The 14,706-nt window shown below is 43.3% G+C and overlaps 1 protein-coding gene across 5 annotated transcripts in view; it reads left to right on the top strand.

The window, feature by feature from the left end:
• Positions 1-14,331, top strand: part of NCKAP1 (NCK associated protein 1) — a 1,877,983-nt gene extending 1,863,652 nt beyond the window's left edge. For all 5 annotated transcript variants that reach the window (XM_069615779.1, XM_069615776.1, XM_069615777.1 and 2 more), the window contains one exon: positions 13,409-14,331. In XM_069615779.1, the coding sequence (XP_069471880.1) occupies positions 13,409-13,525 (117 nt within the window). In that variant the 3' untranslated portion in view covers positions 13,526-14,331. The remainder of the gene's footprint in view (positions 1-13,408) is intronic.
• The last annotated feature ends 375 nt before the right edge of the window (positions 14,332-14,706 follow it).

Genomic DNA, 14,706 nt, shown 5'->3' on the forward strand with positions numbered 1-14,706 from the left:
TCCTGATAACCCACCATAAAGTGAAACTGCCTGCTTAGTGGCCATCGTGGAAAGTTGTGACACTTGTCTATAGATTGGTAAAAATTACTTTGTGGATGCAATTGATCTCCACCCTAGCAGAAAGTGAATAGTTTTTTAGCAAGTTATTTCCATTGTTTGTTTTGAGGCAATGCATTTCCTCCCAACCCAACTTGCAGAAAAAGGGGATTTTTGGCCTAGTGGCCTTGTTCATTCCTCTGGTGAAACTTTGTGCGAACTCTTGGTCTTAAATTGGTCACATAAAATGTTGAAAACGCAACTAGTGAAATCAATATATGAAAAATGGATTATCTGCAGTAAGTATAGGAATATTCTTAGATCAGCTTATGTAGTATATGTAACCGGAAATTCTTAATGGTGTTTAAGAAAAGCATGCATCTTCTCCTTGATATCCACTGATCATATCCGTGAATTTTTGAAACTATATGTATAGGTTTTGGACCCATATGTATTCCTAAGTGCTCACTGGCCACCATCAAGCACATCCCCCAAATAGGACTGGAGTTGTATTAGTAAATTAACCCAGTTCTAGAATATGGGGGAAGTACTTTTTGACATCAATAAATGCATATTATTTCAAAAACTTTTTTTCAGCAATATTATCACATGGCACCCTTCCCTCTGCAATTATAATTAGCAAAAGTCTCCTGAAAAGCCATTTTAGCTATAATTTACTACTTGGAAAATTTTTTGACAATTGGTGGCGCCGTGCAGCTTCAGCATCAAAGTCCTTCAACACACTTCACACATGCATCCAGACATGACGGCGATAAAATGATCTCGCACTACGCCCCGTTACCTCAGTTCTATTTTTCTGCATGCTCAGCACGCTTCTTGGAATGCTCTACTTTGCCTCAGAATTTCTTTTGGCACACGTCTGTTATTTCTCTTGACATTTTTATTCAAAATTTCAACTCTGAAGCCTATGGATTTCAAAAGATGTGAGGGCTGGGATTCGAAGATGTCGATTAAAGATCTGCACAGAATCTGCCCCTGGTCCTCCGGAACGGGCCATGATGTCGAGTGTGGCTTCTGCCAATCGATGATGTCCAGAGCATTGCAAGAGAATATCGAAGCTCGCCTTGGGTTGTTCGACATCTAAATCTCCCGGTACTATGACTTTGAAAAGAAATCCTCTGAAGGTCGTAGTTCAGAAGGAGAAAAATCTCCTGAAAGACCTAGGAAAAGAGCCATAAAACATTCAAAGAGATCACAGTGCAGAAGCGACTGCTATCGTTCCTCTTCTTCATCCCCTAAGAAGAAGCAATGTCATTGCTCTTCATCAACCAATTCTTCACCTGATAGGCACCATGTGCATTTTCTGTCAAAATCTGCCTCGGTAAAAATTGGAAGAATTTAGATAAAAAATGCTTGACATTTTCTAAACGGCACCACCTTCGGTTCCTGCAAAGTAAAGAAACTGAACCAACTGCGTCTTCTAAGACCGGCAGGCACCCTGAGAAGCCATCAAACCCCACGCCCAAGAGCCTGGGATAAAAAACACAACTGAAAGCTACCAGTGCAGCATCAACTTTATTGAACACCAGAGCTCCTTTCTTCATCAAGACGAATCTGCATCCTCCTCGAAAACGGCTTAGATGTCTAAGAAACACTCGACATAGACCTTGACGTCGAAGTACGCACCACAATCATGTACAAACCTTTATAACTTGTTTCACTCCATCTATTAAGACGAGGATGAGTATGATGATCCATTCAGATTCAAACCTTTCAGGGTGTCTAAAATCCCCGACCAATTAATCTCAGAGGCCTGAAACCAAGAGCTGGACTCGAATCTAAAAGATGCCAGCGGATTTGACACCTTCCATGGTCGAATTCGGGCAACCTGATGCTCATTTGCACCCAATGCTGCTTATAAGAAGGTCCTGAATAAAGTCATTGATTGCTTGGTGTGAGGTTGCTCTTATAAAGTTAGTAATGAATATGACCTAACTGATATTTTAGACAAAGGTCCCCGCAAGTAACCTGTTTTACTCTTCCATACAGCTCTAAGAATTCCCCTTCTTAAAGTTTGGAAGAAGCCAGGAACAGCATCGGCAGTTTACAAAGAGCTAGTCAAAAAATATAAACCTTCCACTGTGGATCCCAGTTTACTCTCTAAGCATCACACACCAGAAAGTTTTGTGGGGCAAGCTTCCAATTCCACCTCAAAGTCCACAGCCTATCCATCCGTGCCACTAGATTGGAAGATTAGAAAAAATGATGCTTTGGCAAAGGAAAAAAGAATTCAAAGTTGGCAGCATGGCCCTCAACGCCATTAATGCTTTAGTGCTCTAAATGGCAGAGGCAGCAGAAAATGTTCTTGAAGGGGAAATGAGAGATGGATTCTTAAACTTAATATCGGGTGGTAAGGAGGCATCATGTCAGTACCTCCAGTTGGGATTGGATGCACCAGACAGTGTGGGTAGGTCCATGGGTCCCAGTGCAGTCGCTAGAAGATTTTCATGGCTCAGGAAATCAGGCTTTCCCCTGATGTTCAGGCCAGATTATTAGATATGCCCCTTGATGGGTCAAATTTAATTACCCCTAAAATGGAAGACAGCCCCCCAGTTTAAGCGTTCAAAGCTGTGGGTAACTCTTTAGGGGCAGCAATTTGCCAGCAACAACAGCAGGCTCCTTCTCAGGGCTGGAAGTGTAAATTCATTATTTCTCCTCCCTTAACTATCGAGGTGGAGGACAGGGTACCCAAAGTCAGGGTCAGAGGATATTCTCCCACTCGGCAAGAGGACTGAGGTGGTAAACCCACCCAAGCATCTCTCATACTTGCCCTCAGCCGCATCCACAGCCACAAACCATTTTAAGAAAGTTTTTCATGTATCTCCAGTGGAAGTAAGTTTAGCCGAGCATTCAAAAGAAAGGTATACCATTTCTCTGGATGCATGGGTACTACCGATACTATCCCCTGGCTATTGCCTTCCTTTTCTAAAAAGTTCCACCGTATTATCTTCCAGTTGCACATCTTTTTGGTCTCCAAATCAGCTTCTCCAGCAAGCGATTCTCTCCCTGCTGGAGAAAGGTGCTATAGAAAGAGTGCCTCTAGCGGAAGGGAATTAGGGCTCATAACATGCATCCTGGTACCCAAAAAGGATGGAGGACTTCTTGGACCTGAGGTGCTTGAAGAAGTTCCTCAGGAAAGACAAATCGAGGATAGTCACCGTCTCACAGATTGGTGCCCTTCAGCTCCGGGATGGGTTGGTGTCACTCGATCTTCAGGATACTTACATTCATGTGCCTATTCATCTCAAGCACAGAAAGTACCTGAGATTCGTGATTGGCAGTACTCACTATCACTTTTGAGTTCTACCTTTCGGGCTTACCTTCGCTCCAAGTGTTTTTGCCATGTTAATGGTGTAGTGGTAGTGAGTCTGAGGAGAGAGGGTATTCACGTCTTCCTTTACCTAGACGATTGGCTGATCAGAGCATGTTCCCCGGGTCAGGCTCTGAAACATCTCAACTGCACCTGCCACTTCCCACAGAAACTGGGCTTCTCCCTCAACTTCAGGAAGTCTCAAATGACTCCTCAAATGCCCCAATTTATAGAAGCGGTCCTGGACTCCTCCTCTAGGAAGGCTTTCCCTACCGGGTTAGGTACTCAGCATATCACGCAGATGGTCATGAAGTTTCAAACCACCCAATATCTGCCAGCCTTTGACTTTCTAAGATTGCTGGGTCTCATGGCTTCACTCATTTTCCTGGTGCCGGAGGCCTGACTGAGGTCTCTTCAGTCGGAATGGTCACAGTTCTCAAGCAAGTTGACGGACCTCATTCAAGTCCAGAGCAGTACCTTCTGTGATGGACCTGCAGAGAGAACCTGATGGCCTGAGAAACATTTTGGAAACCATGGCTGGACATCACTGTATTCAAGGATGCTTCCTTCAAGGAATAGGGTGCACACCAGAACAATCTGGCAATAAGTAGACTATGATCCTGTAAGGGTGCAGAAAAGGGAGACTGATGCACAGGTGGCATGGTGATTGTTATAGACTTTTATTTGAGATAAAAGTAAACCTATCCCTCCATATATCTATGAGGGGTTCCCCTGCCTCAACTAAAATGTTAATGGGTTTGTCAAAATGTCTCAGCAACTTCAAAAGTCCACCATCATGTGTCAATATGTCCCTATCTCTGTCCCTTATAGGTATAACTAAATTAAACAGTTGTACCAAAGTTCTTAGCCCAAGAGAACAACTCCCTCCCCCTGGACTGGGTGGCACAGTTCTGGTTGTAAATTTTCCACCAGGGGGAATTACTCCCTTCCCCTGATTGTAGGACTTCACAAACAAGCAAAAGGGTTACAGATCCGATAACACTCTGCGTCAGAATGTTCCATTTTTTGTATCCCCGGGGGAATTGACCCCCTTCCCCTGGACTGTTAACTTGATGCTTCTTGCGGGTTCAATTGCTAGGAGAATGACTCCCTTCTCCTGCCTTCTCAGGCCTTACTCTCACAGTTCACAATGCCAGGGGGAATAACACCCTTCCCCCTGGCCTTCCTCAGGTTTTGCTCACAGTTCACAACACTAGTGGGAATGTCTCCCTTGCCCGCACCTTTCTCAGGCTTGCTTTCACAGTTCACAATACCAGGTGGAATATCTCCCTTCCACTGGCCTTTCTCAGCTCTCTTTGACCGTTGACAATGCAAGGGGGAATGTCTCCCTTGCCTTGGCCTTTCTCAGGCTCTCTTTCACAGTTCACAATGCCAGGGGGAATGTCTTCCTCCCCCTGGCCTTTCTCAGGTTTACCAAGGGCAGTTGAGGGTCCCAGACCCAAGTTTTGTCAGTGGCTCTTTCTGGCCAGACCTGGTTCACTACCCTGCTAGGTACTGCACAAGAAAGATGAGCAATGAGGATTTCCTCCTCCTCCTCAGGTTGCAGGTCCCAGACCTCGCTTTCTTCACAGTATCGTGTTCCCTTTTTACCTGGTTCAGTATCCTGCTAGGTCTTATAATAGTCACAGGTTCTCCCTGTTATTACTTATGGGTCCCAGACCCTGGTTACAGGGTTTATCTTGTTCTTGACCCAGGGAGCCCCTGTACCTTCTGGGTTGCTGGCAGATCTTCATTGTCACACTCTGGCTCTTTTGACATCCCCAACGGTTGTCCTCGTTCTTCTCCTGCTTTCGCAGGGCTTGCAGCAGCTCTGCAGTGTTTCTTCTTGGGCGGACTGCATGTGTCTCAGCGATCACGTGGTCCGACGACTTCTCTCTCCTGGGCCCCTTTTCTCCTTGCTTTCCAGTCTGCCCGTGCACAGTGGACCGGGTAAGGACGCCTGGATTCTCCTTCTCGCGCCCTGGTCAGCAGCTTCATCTCCTTCCCAAGCAGGACATCATCCTTGCTGGCGGTACCTCCAGGGAGGGTCTGACCCCCCCAGGTGGTGAGTCCTTCTTTACTTTTTATCTGTGATGGATAGTGGGATCTAGCCTGCTTTCTCCAGTTCCCCGGTGGGCTCGGCATACCTCAGCCTCGCCTCATTTTCTCCATTGGTGGTGGTAGTCCAGTGAGCCCTACTCGTCATGGTCTCAGTAGGTGTGTAGCTCTTAGTCTCACAGACATACATGGTGGTGGGTAACATGGAGGTGGGGTGTAAGGGCTATGAGGACATTGGGTGAGGGGAGTGTTGAACTGCATTTCCCTTAGATGTTCATCCTTGTCTCCAGAGGGGGTGTGTCTCCCCTTGAGATTCTGCTGCTTTGTACCACCCCGAGGGAGGATATCGGCAGCAGCCTCTCCTGCCTAACCTCAATTGAAGGGGCTCCCCCTCAGTGAGAAGTGACGACATCTAAGGATTCGTTCAAATCCCCAGTGGATACAAAACTATGCATACATCTGTTAGAGTTGAGGGTAGTTTAGACCAGCGCTAAGGCCTTTCTGCCTTTTATCGAAGGGAAAATGTTCTAATAATGACCGACAACACAGTGGCCATGCACTACCTCAATAAGAAAGGTCGGTCACTCCTTCTGTGAAGGGCGGCAATGCAGCTCTGGTTTTGGGTGTTACAGAAATGGATCTCATTACCGCAGTCCACCTAGCCAGAATGGAGAACACAATGCTGCATGTCCTGATCATGCAAGGTTCAGTCTCCCACAAGTGGGGATTGTTGGGAAGTTCTTGGGAAGATTTTCTCCCTCTGGGGAACCCCTCACATGGATCGGTTTGCATCCAATACCAACCAGAAGTGCCAGTTGTCTGTACCAGAGAATTTCCCCCTAGCGGAGCAGTAGGGGTGCGTTTGTGGTGGACTAGAATTTTCCACTTCCATATGCATTCCCACCAATCCCAGTCATCCCTCAAGTTCTCAGGAGGCGGAGAAGGTTTGGACAACCATGTCCTGATTGTTCTGGATTGGGCCGGCCAGGAGGACATAGTACACGGATCTTCTAAACATGGCCACATGTCCTCCACATTGCCTTCCTCAGAGAGTTTACCTACTCTCACAGGGGGAGGTCTGGTTCTCCACCCGGCCATTAATAGCCTCAATCTTCACAACTGGTTTCTGAGAGGTTAAGATACAGAGTCCTATATCTCTCTGAAGATGTTATGGAGGTGTTTCTCTCAGCCTGACGCCTGGCAATAAAGCCCTCTACCGCCGCCGATTGAAGTGATTTTTCAGCTGGTGCAGAGCCATGGAAGTGGACAATTTCCTGTGCAATACATGTAAGGTACTGTCTTTCCTTTTGCATCGATTCTGTCTCCTGGGCTGGTAACACCTCTCTCCTTTGACCCCGCTATGGTGTTCCTCAAGGTTTTGTGTTCTGCCCTTTGCTATTCTCCATCTATACTATTCCTCTTGCTTCACTCATTGAATCCTTCAATCTCTCAAGCCTCTTTTACGTGAAGGATTCTCAGATGATCTTCTTTACCACTTTCTATGAATCTCTCCACTCCTCCCTCTCCACCTGTCTTTCAGTGGTTCAATCCAGGATTCCTACTCATTTTCTCCACCTTAACCCTTCCAAAACGGAGGTCATCTTCTTTCCCCTATTCTCTCCCTTTCCCTCCTGATACTTTGCTCTTCTTTCCTCCCTCTTCTATCTCATTCCCTTCAAGAGCTCGAAATCCTGGAGTCCCCTTCAACTCAGCCTCAACATTCTCCCATATTCCCTCCACTGCCCGAATCTGCCGTTACCACCTTTTCAACAGCTGTAAAATCTGTCCTTTTCTATCCGCTCAGACGACTGCGCTTCTAATCTTCTGGTCCATCCTTTCTCGTCTTGACTAGTGTTCTGCCCTTTTAGTTGGTCTTCCTTCATCCAACGTAAACCTCTCCATTCTATCTTTAATTCTGCCATTTATTTTCTCGTTTTGTACAACCCGTCGCCCGGACCGCTAGTTCTTTTTTCCTTCTTTCTCCATCCCGTTGATTACCGTCTTCAATTTTACGTTCTCTTCATTGTCTCGAAGTGCTCCCTGCCCTCGCTAGCTTTCCTCCCTGATCTCACCGGTTTATTACATCCCTTCCTGCTCTCTCCGCTGCCAACTTCTTTATCTTCTCATGAGCCCTAAACCCTATTGTGCTCCTTCTCACTTCCGTTCTTTCACTCTTCTTACCCCCAAACTCTGGAACTCTTTCACACCGGACATCCATACTTTTCCTCAAAGCTCATTTCTTTGATCACTTTCTTCTTTCTGTCCTTGGACCATTTATTAAAACACTTTTTATAACTTTTTGGACCGCGCTTTGGCAAGGGCGCTAAATAAATACCAATAAAAATGTAAATAAAATATATACCTTGCCCAGTAGGGGGTTACAGGTCACAACAGTCAAGGGACACTTAGCTGAGCTCTCCATCTTAAAGAGCACACTGAGCAAGGCTCATAGTTCACGATGGCAATTGTGATTACATTTTTAAAAGGACTAACAAATACTTTCCCTACCCCGGCCCCTTTTGTGATGCCGGCCTGGGCCCTAAATGTAGTATTGACTTTCTTAATGGGAGCACCCTTCGAGCCACTACGTTCTTGCCCACTCAGGCTCCTCATGTGGGAAACTGTTTCTTTAGCAGCAATCACATCTGCACCAAGAAAGAGCGAACTACAAGCTCTATAATGCAAACCTCCCTTCACCTCTTTTTAAGAGACGAGGTCATGCTCAGAGTACGACCTTAATTCCTTCCTAAGGTAGTATATGAGTTTCACCTTACTCCAAAAATGTGCATGGCAGCCCTCTACCCTCTTCCTTATCCTTCCAAAGAAGAGGAGTGGTTGCATTGTTTAGATCATCAAAGAGCCTTATGTTTTTTTTTATAGCCAGAACATGTAATTCTAGACAAGCAACTCTTTGTCGGTTACATAGGCCATAGATTATGGAAAGGATTGAGAAAACAAACACTATCAAGGTGGATAGTTTTGTCTTGCTCAGAATGTTATACCATGGCAAGAAAAGAGAAAGGATTCATAGTGCACTCTATTAGAATAGCTGCCACATCAGCACTATGAGGAGAAACGACTTTGGACTTTAAGCCGCTACACACTTTCAGAAAACACTACTGTCTGGACAGTCTAATCTGGTCAGGATTTCCATTTTTGTAAGGCAGTCTTACACTTTTTTTTAATCTTAATATCAATGGGAGTTCGCTCTTCCCTCCTTCAAAAATGTTACTGCTTTGGGAGTCTAAACTGAGGAATCAGATGGGGGTCACAATCCATTAGAAGAACAAATTACCTTTGGTAATGTTCTTACATATGGATGTTCCTTCCCTGGATTCCTCAATGCCCTCCCGTTCTACCCCTCATATAAAGAGCTCTCACCATATTTCATGCTTTTAATGTCTCTCTAACAAAACGTGCTTTGCACAACAATTCCCCATCCAGCTGAGCACAGAGTAAAAAACAAATGAACTGGGATCAGGGGGGCTACTTATACCAACGCCGACGTCACTTCTAACCTCCACGTCAATGCTGCACTTCACTCCCTGCTGTCAAAAGGTTTCTGAGATCCAAACTAGATCTAAGATGGGTTTGTGAGAGGAATATCCTTCAGAAAGAACATTACCAAAGGCAAGTAACTTATTTTCCATATGGTTGCATGATACTACCAAGGCTGCAGAGTACCCCAGGATTTTCATAGGTGAACACTTTTAGTACAAAATGCTCACCATCAGTGTTAGCGCAGCCTGCCATGTGTTTCACCAAACTGATTGTGTCCAGTGACCACTTTCCTTTGTCTTCAGAAAGTCAATTATTATTCCGGTCTGGATGGTTGGCTCATGATGGACCCATTTTAGAACCAACCGTTGTCCTGTCTGGCTCTAGTCATTTGAAGCATCTTTGATTCAGCGTTTTCTGTCATAATTGGATAATCATCTATAATTTCATCCACAAGGATTCTATAAACAGTATCCATCCTGGCTAGGAGCCTGCCAATGGCATTGCTGCCTCCTCCTAGTAAGATCTGTTAACCAGTCAGTAGGGATTCTTTCTCCTGTAAGCTAAGGATGATGGGCCTTCTGCATAGGAGTTGTTCTTTATGCCATGCTAAAGATGTGCCAAATGTTATACTATTAGTCAAAACCTTTGGACTAGTCTTAAAACTGTCAGATTAAGCCATTCAGGTCCAGCAAACTCTTCTTCCATCCTTGCAGTGGGTCCATGCCCCAGTTTGTTTGTTGGCTGCCTATGCTCACAGCTCTGCAGGTCTCAATACTAAAAGAATGTTCTTAGTTTGTTCTGTGGCTCATGTTAGAGATCTTTGCATAAGCACTCTGGAATGCCAATCAGGCTCACTTCTCTACTCAGCAGAGGTGCTCATTTTTACAGTTGAATGTACACAGTCATTTCGGCACCTTAAGACTGTTCGCTAATGGGAGTCAACCTGATAGCTCTTACATCCATCTACAAGGTTTGAAACAGCCCGCAGCAAGATCATTTCACAATTCATATCAATTTAAAGTGCAAAAGATGTGCTTCCCTTGGTGAAGCAGGTAGACTTGCTACGTAATGGCCAATTACATAAATGCGTATATCGAAGTTCCTTCATGTTTTCCTCCAACTTCTTTGATCTCAAAAGTACTACTGATATCATCATCTCATTGATCATTTTAATAGTATCTGCTTGTCCTTGCCAATAGATGCTCTTAAAAGATCTCTACCTGCATCTGAGCATGCCCATCTAGCTTTCCAAGACCCACAACCTTTGGTCATGGAAAGGATGGAAGACCCTGCACTTCCTGTTAACATCACTCAACTTTAATGATGTTTCTAGAGGAAATAACCATTGCACACCTGGGTCTTTCCATGGCAATGTGCCAAACTGTTGGCTGCTAGAAAGATGTCACAAGTTCCGAAGATAAGAGTATGTAGGTGTGCTTTTGACAGTGGAAAAGAGCATCAACCCTCGTGCTTGCCCAGTGATTGTTGTGTTGTCCTTTTTAAGGTAACTGGCTGACCCTAGTGCTTAGATTGGTACATGTTGGACCTAATTGACAGAGTATAGTGCCTTCAGGAACTGACCGTCTAAGTAGTAGTTTTGAGACTTTAATGCAGTCATGCAACATGTTATTGGTGGTCTTCCCACTGTCAGGAAGCCTGTAACACAATGACCCTCAATATGGTCCTGTTATTTTCCATGGTGCACTGAGTGGTATTAGTAGTCCAGCAATCGAGGCCAACTGTTGAAGGGGGTGCGGGACAGAAAAGAAAATAAGTTACTGCTTCATTACTATAAAAAAAAAAATACATGTCCACATTGCATTATATTTGGCTACATTTCTAGCTAAAAGTAAGTAATGTGTTATGGTTACAAGTAAGCAGTTTGGTACCAGAAGTCTCTTGGCTCATTCTTAGGTCCTTAGCCATTTAGTTGGAGACAGCCGCCAAGTCGAAGGTACAAGGAGCTCAGGGTATCAAGGTGGAAAGTCTGTACTATCGGCTATGACTTGTATTGACTCATTTGGGATTCAGTCTCTCATTGAACACGGTGGACAAAACAGGCAGGCATCTTATTGGCTTATAGGGATACTGGTTGTGATGATCTGCAGTATCCATTGGTAACTAGTAAGACTCAATGTTGAAAATGGGGTTAATGCTATATGTTTGACTTTGCTTTGGGGTCAGCTGGGCACCTTTTGGAAGATCATATGGTTGGATAGAACTGCTCATTGTGAGTTCTCGGAAGCTTGTAAGGTGAGAAGTCAATTGTGGTGGTACAATAGTTCCAGTACGGCTGTAGATAATGGAACTGAGGTTCCAAACAGCTGTTCAGAAGGTATTTTGTGTAGTTAGTTTAGGTAGGGTGATGGACTCCTCGAAAACCTGATGTTATTTTTTAGTTTATTTTGTATTTTAGTTTGTTCTGTACTTCAGCAAGCAACAACAAGCGTCTGGCACTTTTGGTTGCTGATGCTTTTGTTGTATGGTTTTTCTGCCACTTAGTGTCAGGTTTATGTAGTGACTCGGCAGAAAGGCTTTCCTGGGAGCAGGGGATCCTTGAGGCCTTGTGACTCGGCTGTGCCCATCCGGTCCAGGGAAGAGATCACTGGTTCTAGGGTTACCCCTGGGTGGTAGAGGTCTTGGCTGAGTTTCGCAAGTTCCTATAGGTGGGGCAGACACAACTCTAAATCCCTGTTCACTGAAGCCCTTTTCTGGTCGCTTATCATGGTACAGAAGTGGGGAAACTGGTCAATTAAACCTCCATTTCAAGATACATGACTGGCATATCCAGCATTGCTGTACTTCTCTTGTGGTGTTCTCCCCATGGAAATATCCATGTTCATTGTACCAGAGCCAGGGCAGTTTACGTGACATTCTTCAGTTATACACGCACCAGCTTCTTCTGAATGATTCACAAGGCACTTGCTTAGGGCGCTCGTTGGCTTATATCACCTTAATGTGTCGTTCCACCCCCACTCCCATGTACTTTTACTTTTCATTCATTCTCTTGCTGGGAATAATTGTTAACTGAAAATAGGAGAGAGCCAGAATGCAAGGAGAAGGATGTATAGTGACTTAATTGCTCCCAGTCCAAACTTCCCTCAAGCCCTGTGCCATCAGTCAAAAATAATTTACTTTTAGTTGGCTAGCTGGAAACAGACCCTCAAACGGTACCTAGATAATTTTGAAATGTACGCATCAGCAGAGCATCAACACTATCTTACATTTGTCTTCCCTCCTCAATAGCCCACCCCTCGCTTTCAGATCCACCTATGCTTGTGGAGACCATGCAAATGGCAATGGCACGTGGTATAAATCTCAGTAACATAACATATCTATGTGAAGGAACCAGTGAAAAATGTATCTGCAAAAGGGAAGGGGATATTCCCACTTTGTGTCCATAGTAGTCGACTGCAATGGCATTTAGCTTTGAGAAGAAGGTTTGGTCAAGTCGCTAGCTAATAATACACCAGAACAGGAGACTGGTAACTTTTTCTCAAATTAAAGAGCTGTTGCTCACATTCACTCTGGACCGGGTACACCACACTTGATTCCGATTACATAACCAGCTAACATTGAACCTTGAAACAGTTTGTAAGGCTTAAGAATTAGTCATTTATTATCTTAAATATGTTTCTGAAAGCCTTTAATTTATTAAGAGATAAGGGCATTCAAATGGGGAAACTCTCATTGGTCTTTTGAGTTGTCATTTTAGTCATCAGACCTTTAACACCAAATCATCTGTCAATGTGGTATTGTTTTTGAAAACAAAACTGGAAGTGTTCAATAGATGGACTGAAAATGTAATTCAACATAAAATTGCGGATATTGACATAATCTGATACATGCTTATATTCTGAAGGTAATCGCATATGGGCCTCATTACAAGGTTGTGAAACAAAGTGGCGGTAATTCTGTACCCGCCACTTTTCCTGTACCGTCAAATTATAATTTTTGGTGGATTTACCGCCAGCGGGATTACTGCGTGGTAATGCTGACGATTTTCAGAGGAAATGTGGAGGATTTCCCTCCAGCTTGTTGCTGGAGGTATATCCTTCACCTTACTGCCACATTTTGCTGGTTTTATCACGCTGTAATACCGCCAGCAGTAAATATACCAAAATTCCCATAGAGTTGTATGTACACCAAAAATGGGGAATTACCACCACTTGTTATCCCTTGGTAACTCCACGGGACCAAGTCGCAGTAATGGTAATTCCTTTTGGCAGTATTAGTTAACACCAAAATACAGCGAAACTTGTAATGAGGCCCATAAGTGTCTACTTCTATGTCCAGTAGAGTCAGTATGTAGTCATATCACTCTTGATAGATAGTATTTTAATTTGGGTAGCTTTTGCCAAGCTTTCAGTTTTGCTAGTCTGCTTGCAGTGAAAAAGTATCAAATTCACTGTACAAATATATAGAACTCAAATGTTAAATTACGTGTCAACAGAAAGTTTGATGTGTTGTTTTTGGTTGCAGATTGTGCAGGAGTCGCCTTTCTTAACAATGGATCTCTTGGAGTCTTGTTTCCCTTATGTTTTGCTGAGAAATGCATATCATGCAGTCTACAAACAAAGTGTGGCCTCTTCTGCATAAACACGTTTTCCTGGAACAATACAAACTCACGGTCACCTATTTTCCTGAGAAACACTTGGAGTTATTTTACTTTATGGCCTGACAAATGTTTTTGTAGCTTTTAAAAGTAATATTTTTCCTTCTAATATTGTATATTGGACTGGTTGTTTCTTTCTTCTCTTTTGTGGGATAATGGTTGATTTTGACTGCCCAATAAACAAGAAATTTGCTTTCTTTTACTAAAGTATATTTGCATTTGAAAGAAAAGATCTGTTTTTGATACTGAATCATGCAAAACGTGACTACTCTTGTTTCCAAAAGGAAATGCATTTACTGATTATTTTAGATGGTGTTTTAGCTTTCATCTGTGTATAAATTATTTCATAGAGGTAGGGTTTTAATCTATACTTGATATTCTTATGGGGAAAACATTGGCTGGGTAGGTTTTTGTGTTTCGTGGAGTACTAGCAACCTTTATATAATTTCTTTATGCCAAAACTTTATTTTAACTTAAACACTAAAGACTATGTAATATTAAAAATATTTGCCAGACTGTATAGCGTTGATGAGAGATGACTGTGATGCCTACCCCAATGTTCTTAAAGAAAAGATATATGTATAAAGCATATTATACTTTTTTAGTCTACCTTCCATGGTGGCGGTTTGGCACTGGCACTACTATTGCACCCTGATATATGGCAAAACAGTCTTTCACATATATGAACTGTTAATAAATCATTATCTTATAGCATTTTTTATATGTTTTAAAATTTTGAAATGCTATTATTCCTTTCATATCCTGCAATAAACAGCAGACTGTACCAAAATGTTGATGACTCTCTTGTTCAATATCTCACGAATAGCGATTGTTAGTAAATATTTTCCCAGTTGAAGCATGTGCATTATATAAAGTGTAGTCATATTTATTTAATCACACAGCTTTAAAACACATACATGTGCAAGCATTGTGGTCTTTAAATATTGGAATCCAAACTCTTACAGAAAACACACCAAAGATCAGATCAATGATCTAAAAAGTGATAAGATTGAACTTCCTTCTAATGACCAGTAAATTATCTTCCGTTCAAAGGTCCGATGGAAAGGGAGGGGATGTCCAAAACCCTTATACTACCAAGGATTTTAAGTTAACTCTGCACATGGTGGCAGATGACATTCTCAGGTTGATGGTTGGAATTTTTCTG

This window comes from Ambystoma mexicanum, chromosome 9 (genome assembly GCF_040938575.1).
Source record: "Ambystoma mexicanum isolate Mex_15411 chromosome 9, UKY_AmexF1_1, whole genome shotgun sequence".
Classification (NCBI taxonomy): Eukaryota; Metazoa; Chordata; class Amphibia; order Caudata; family Ambystomatidae; genus Ambystoma; species Ambystoma mexicanum.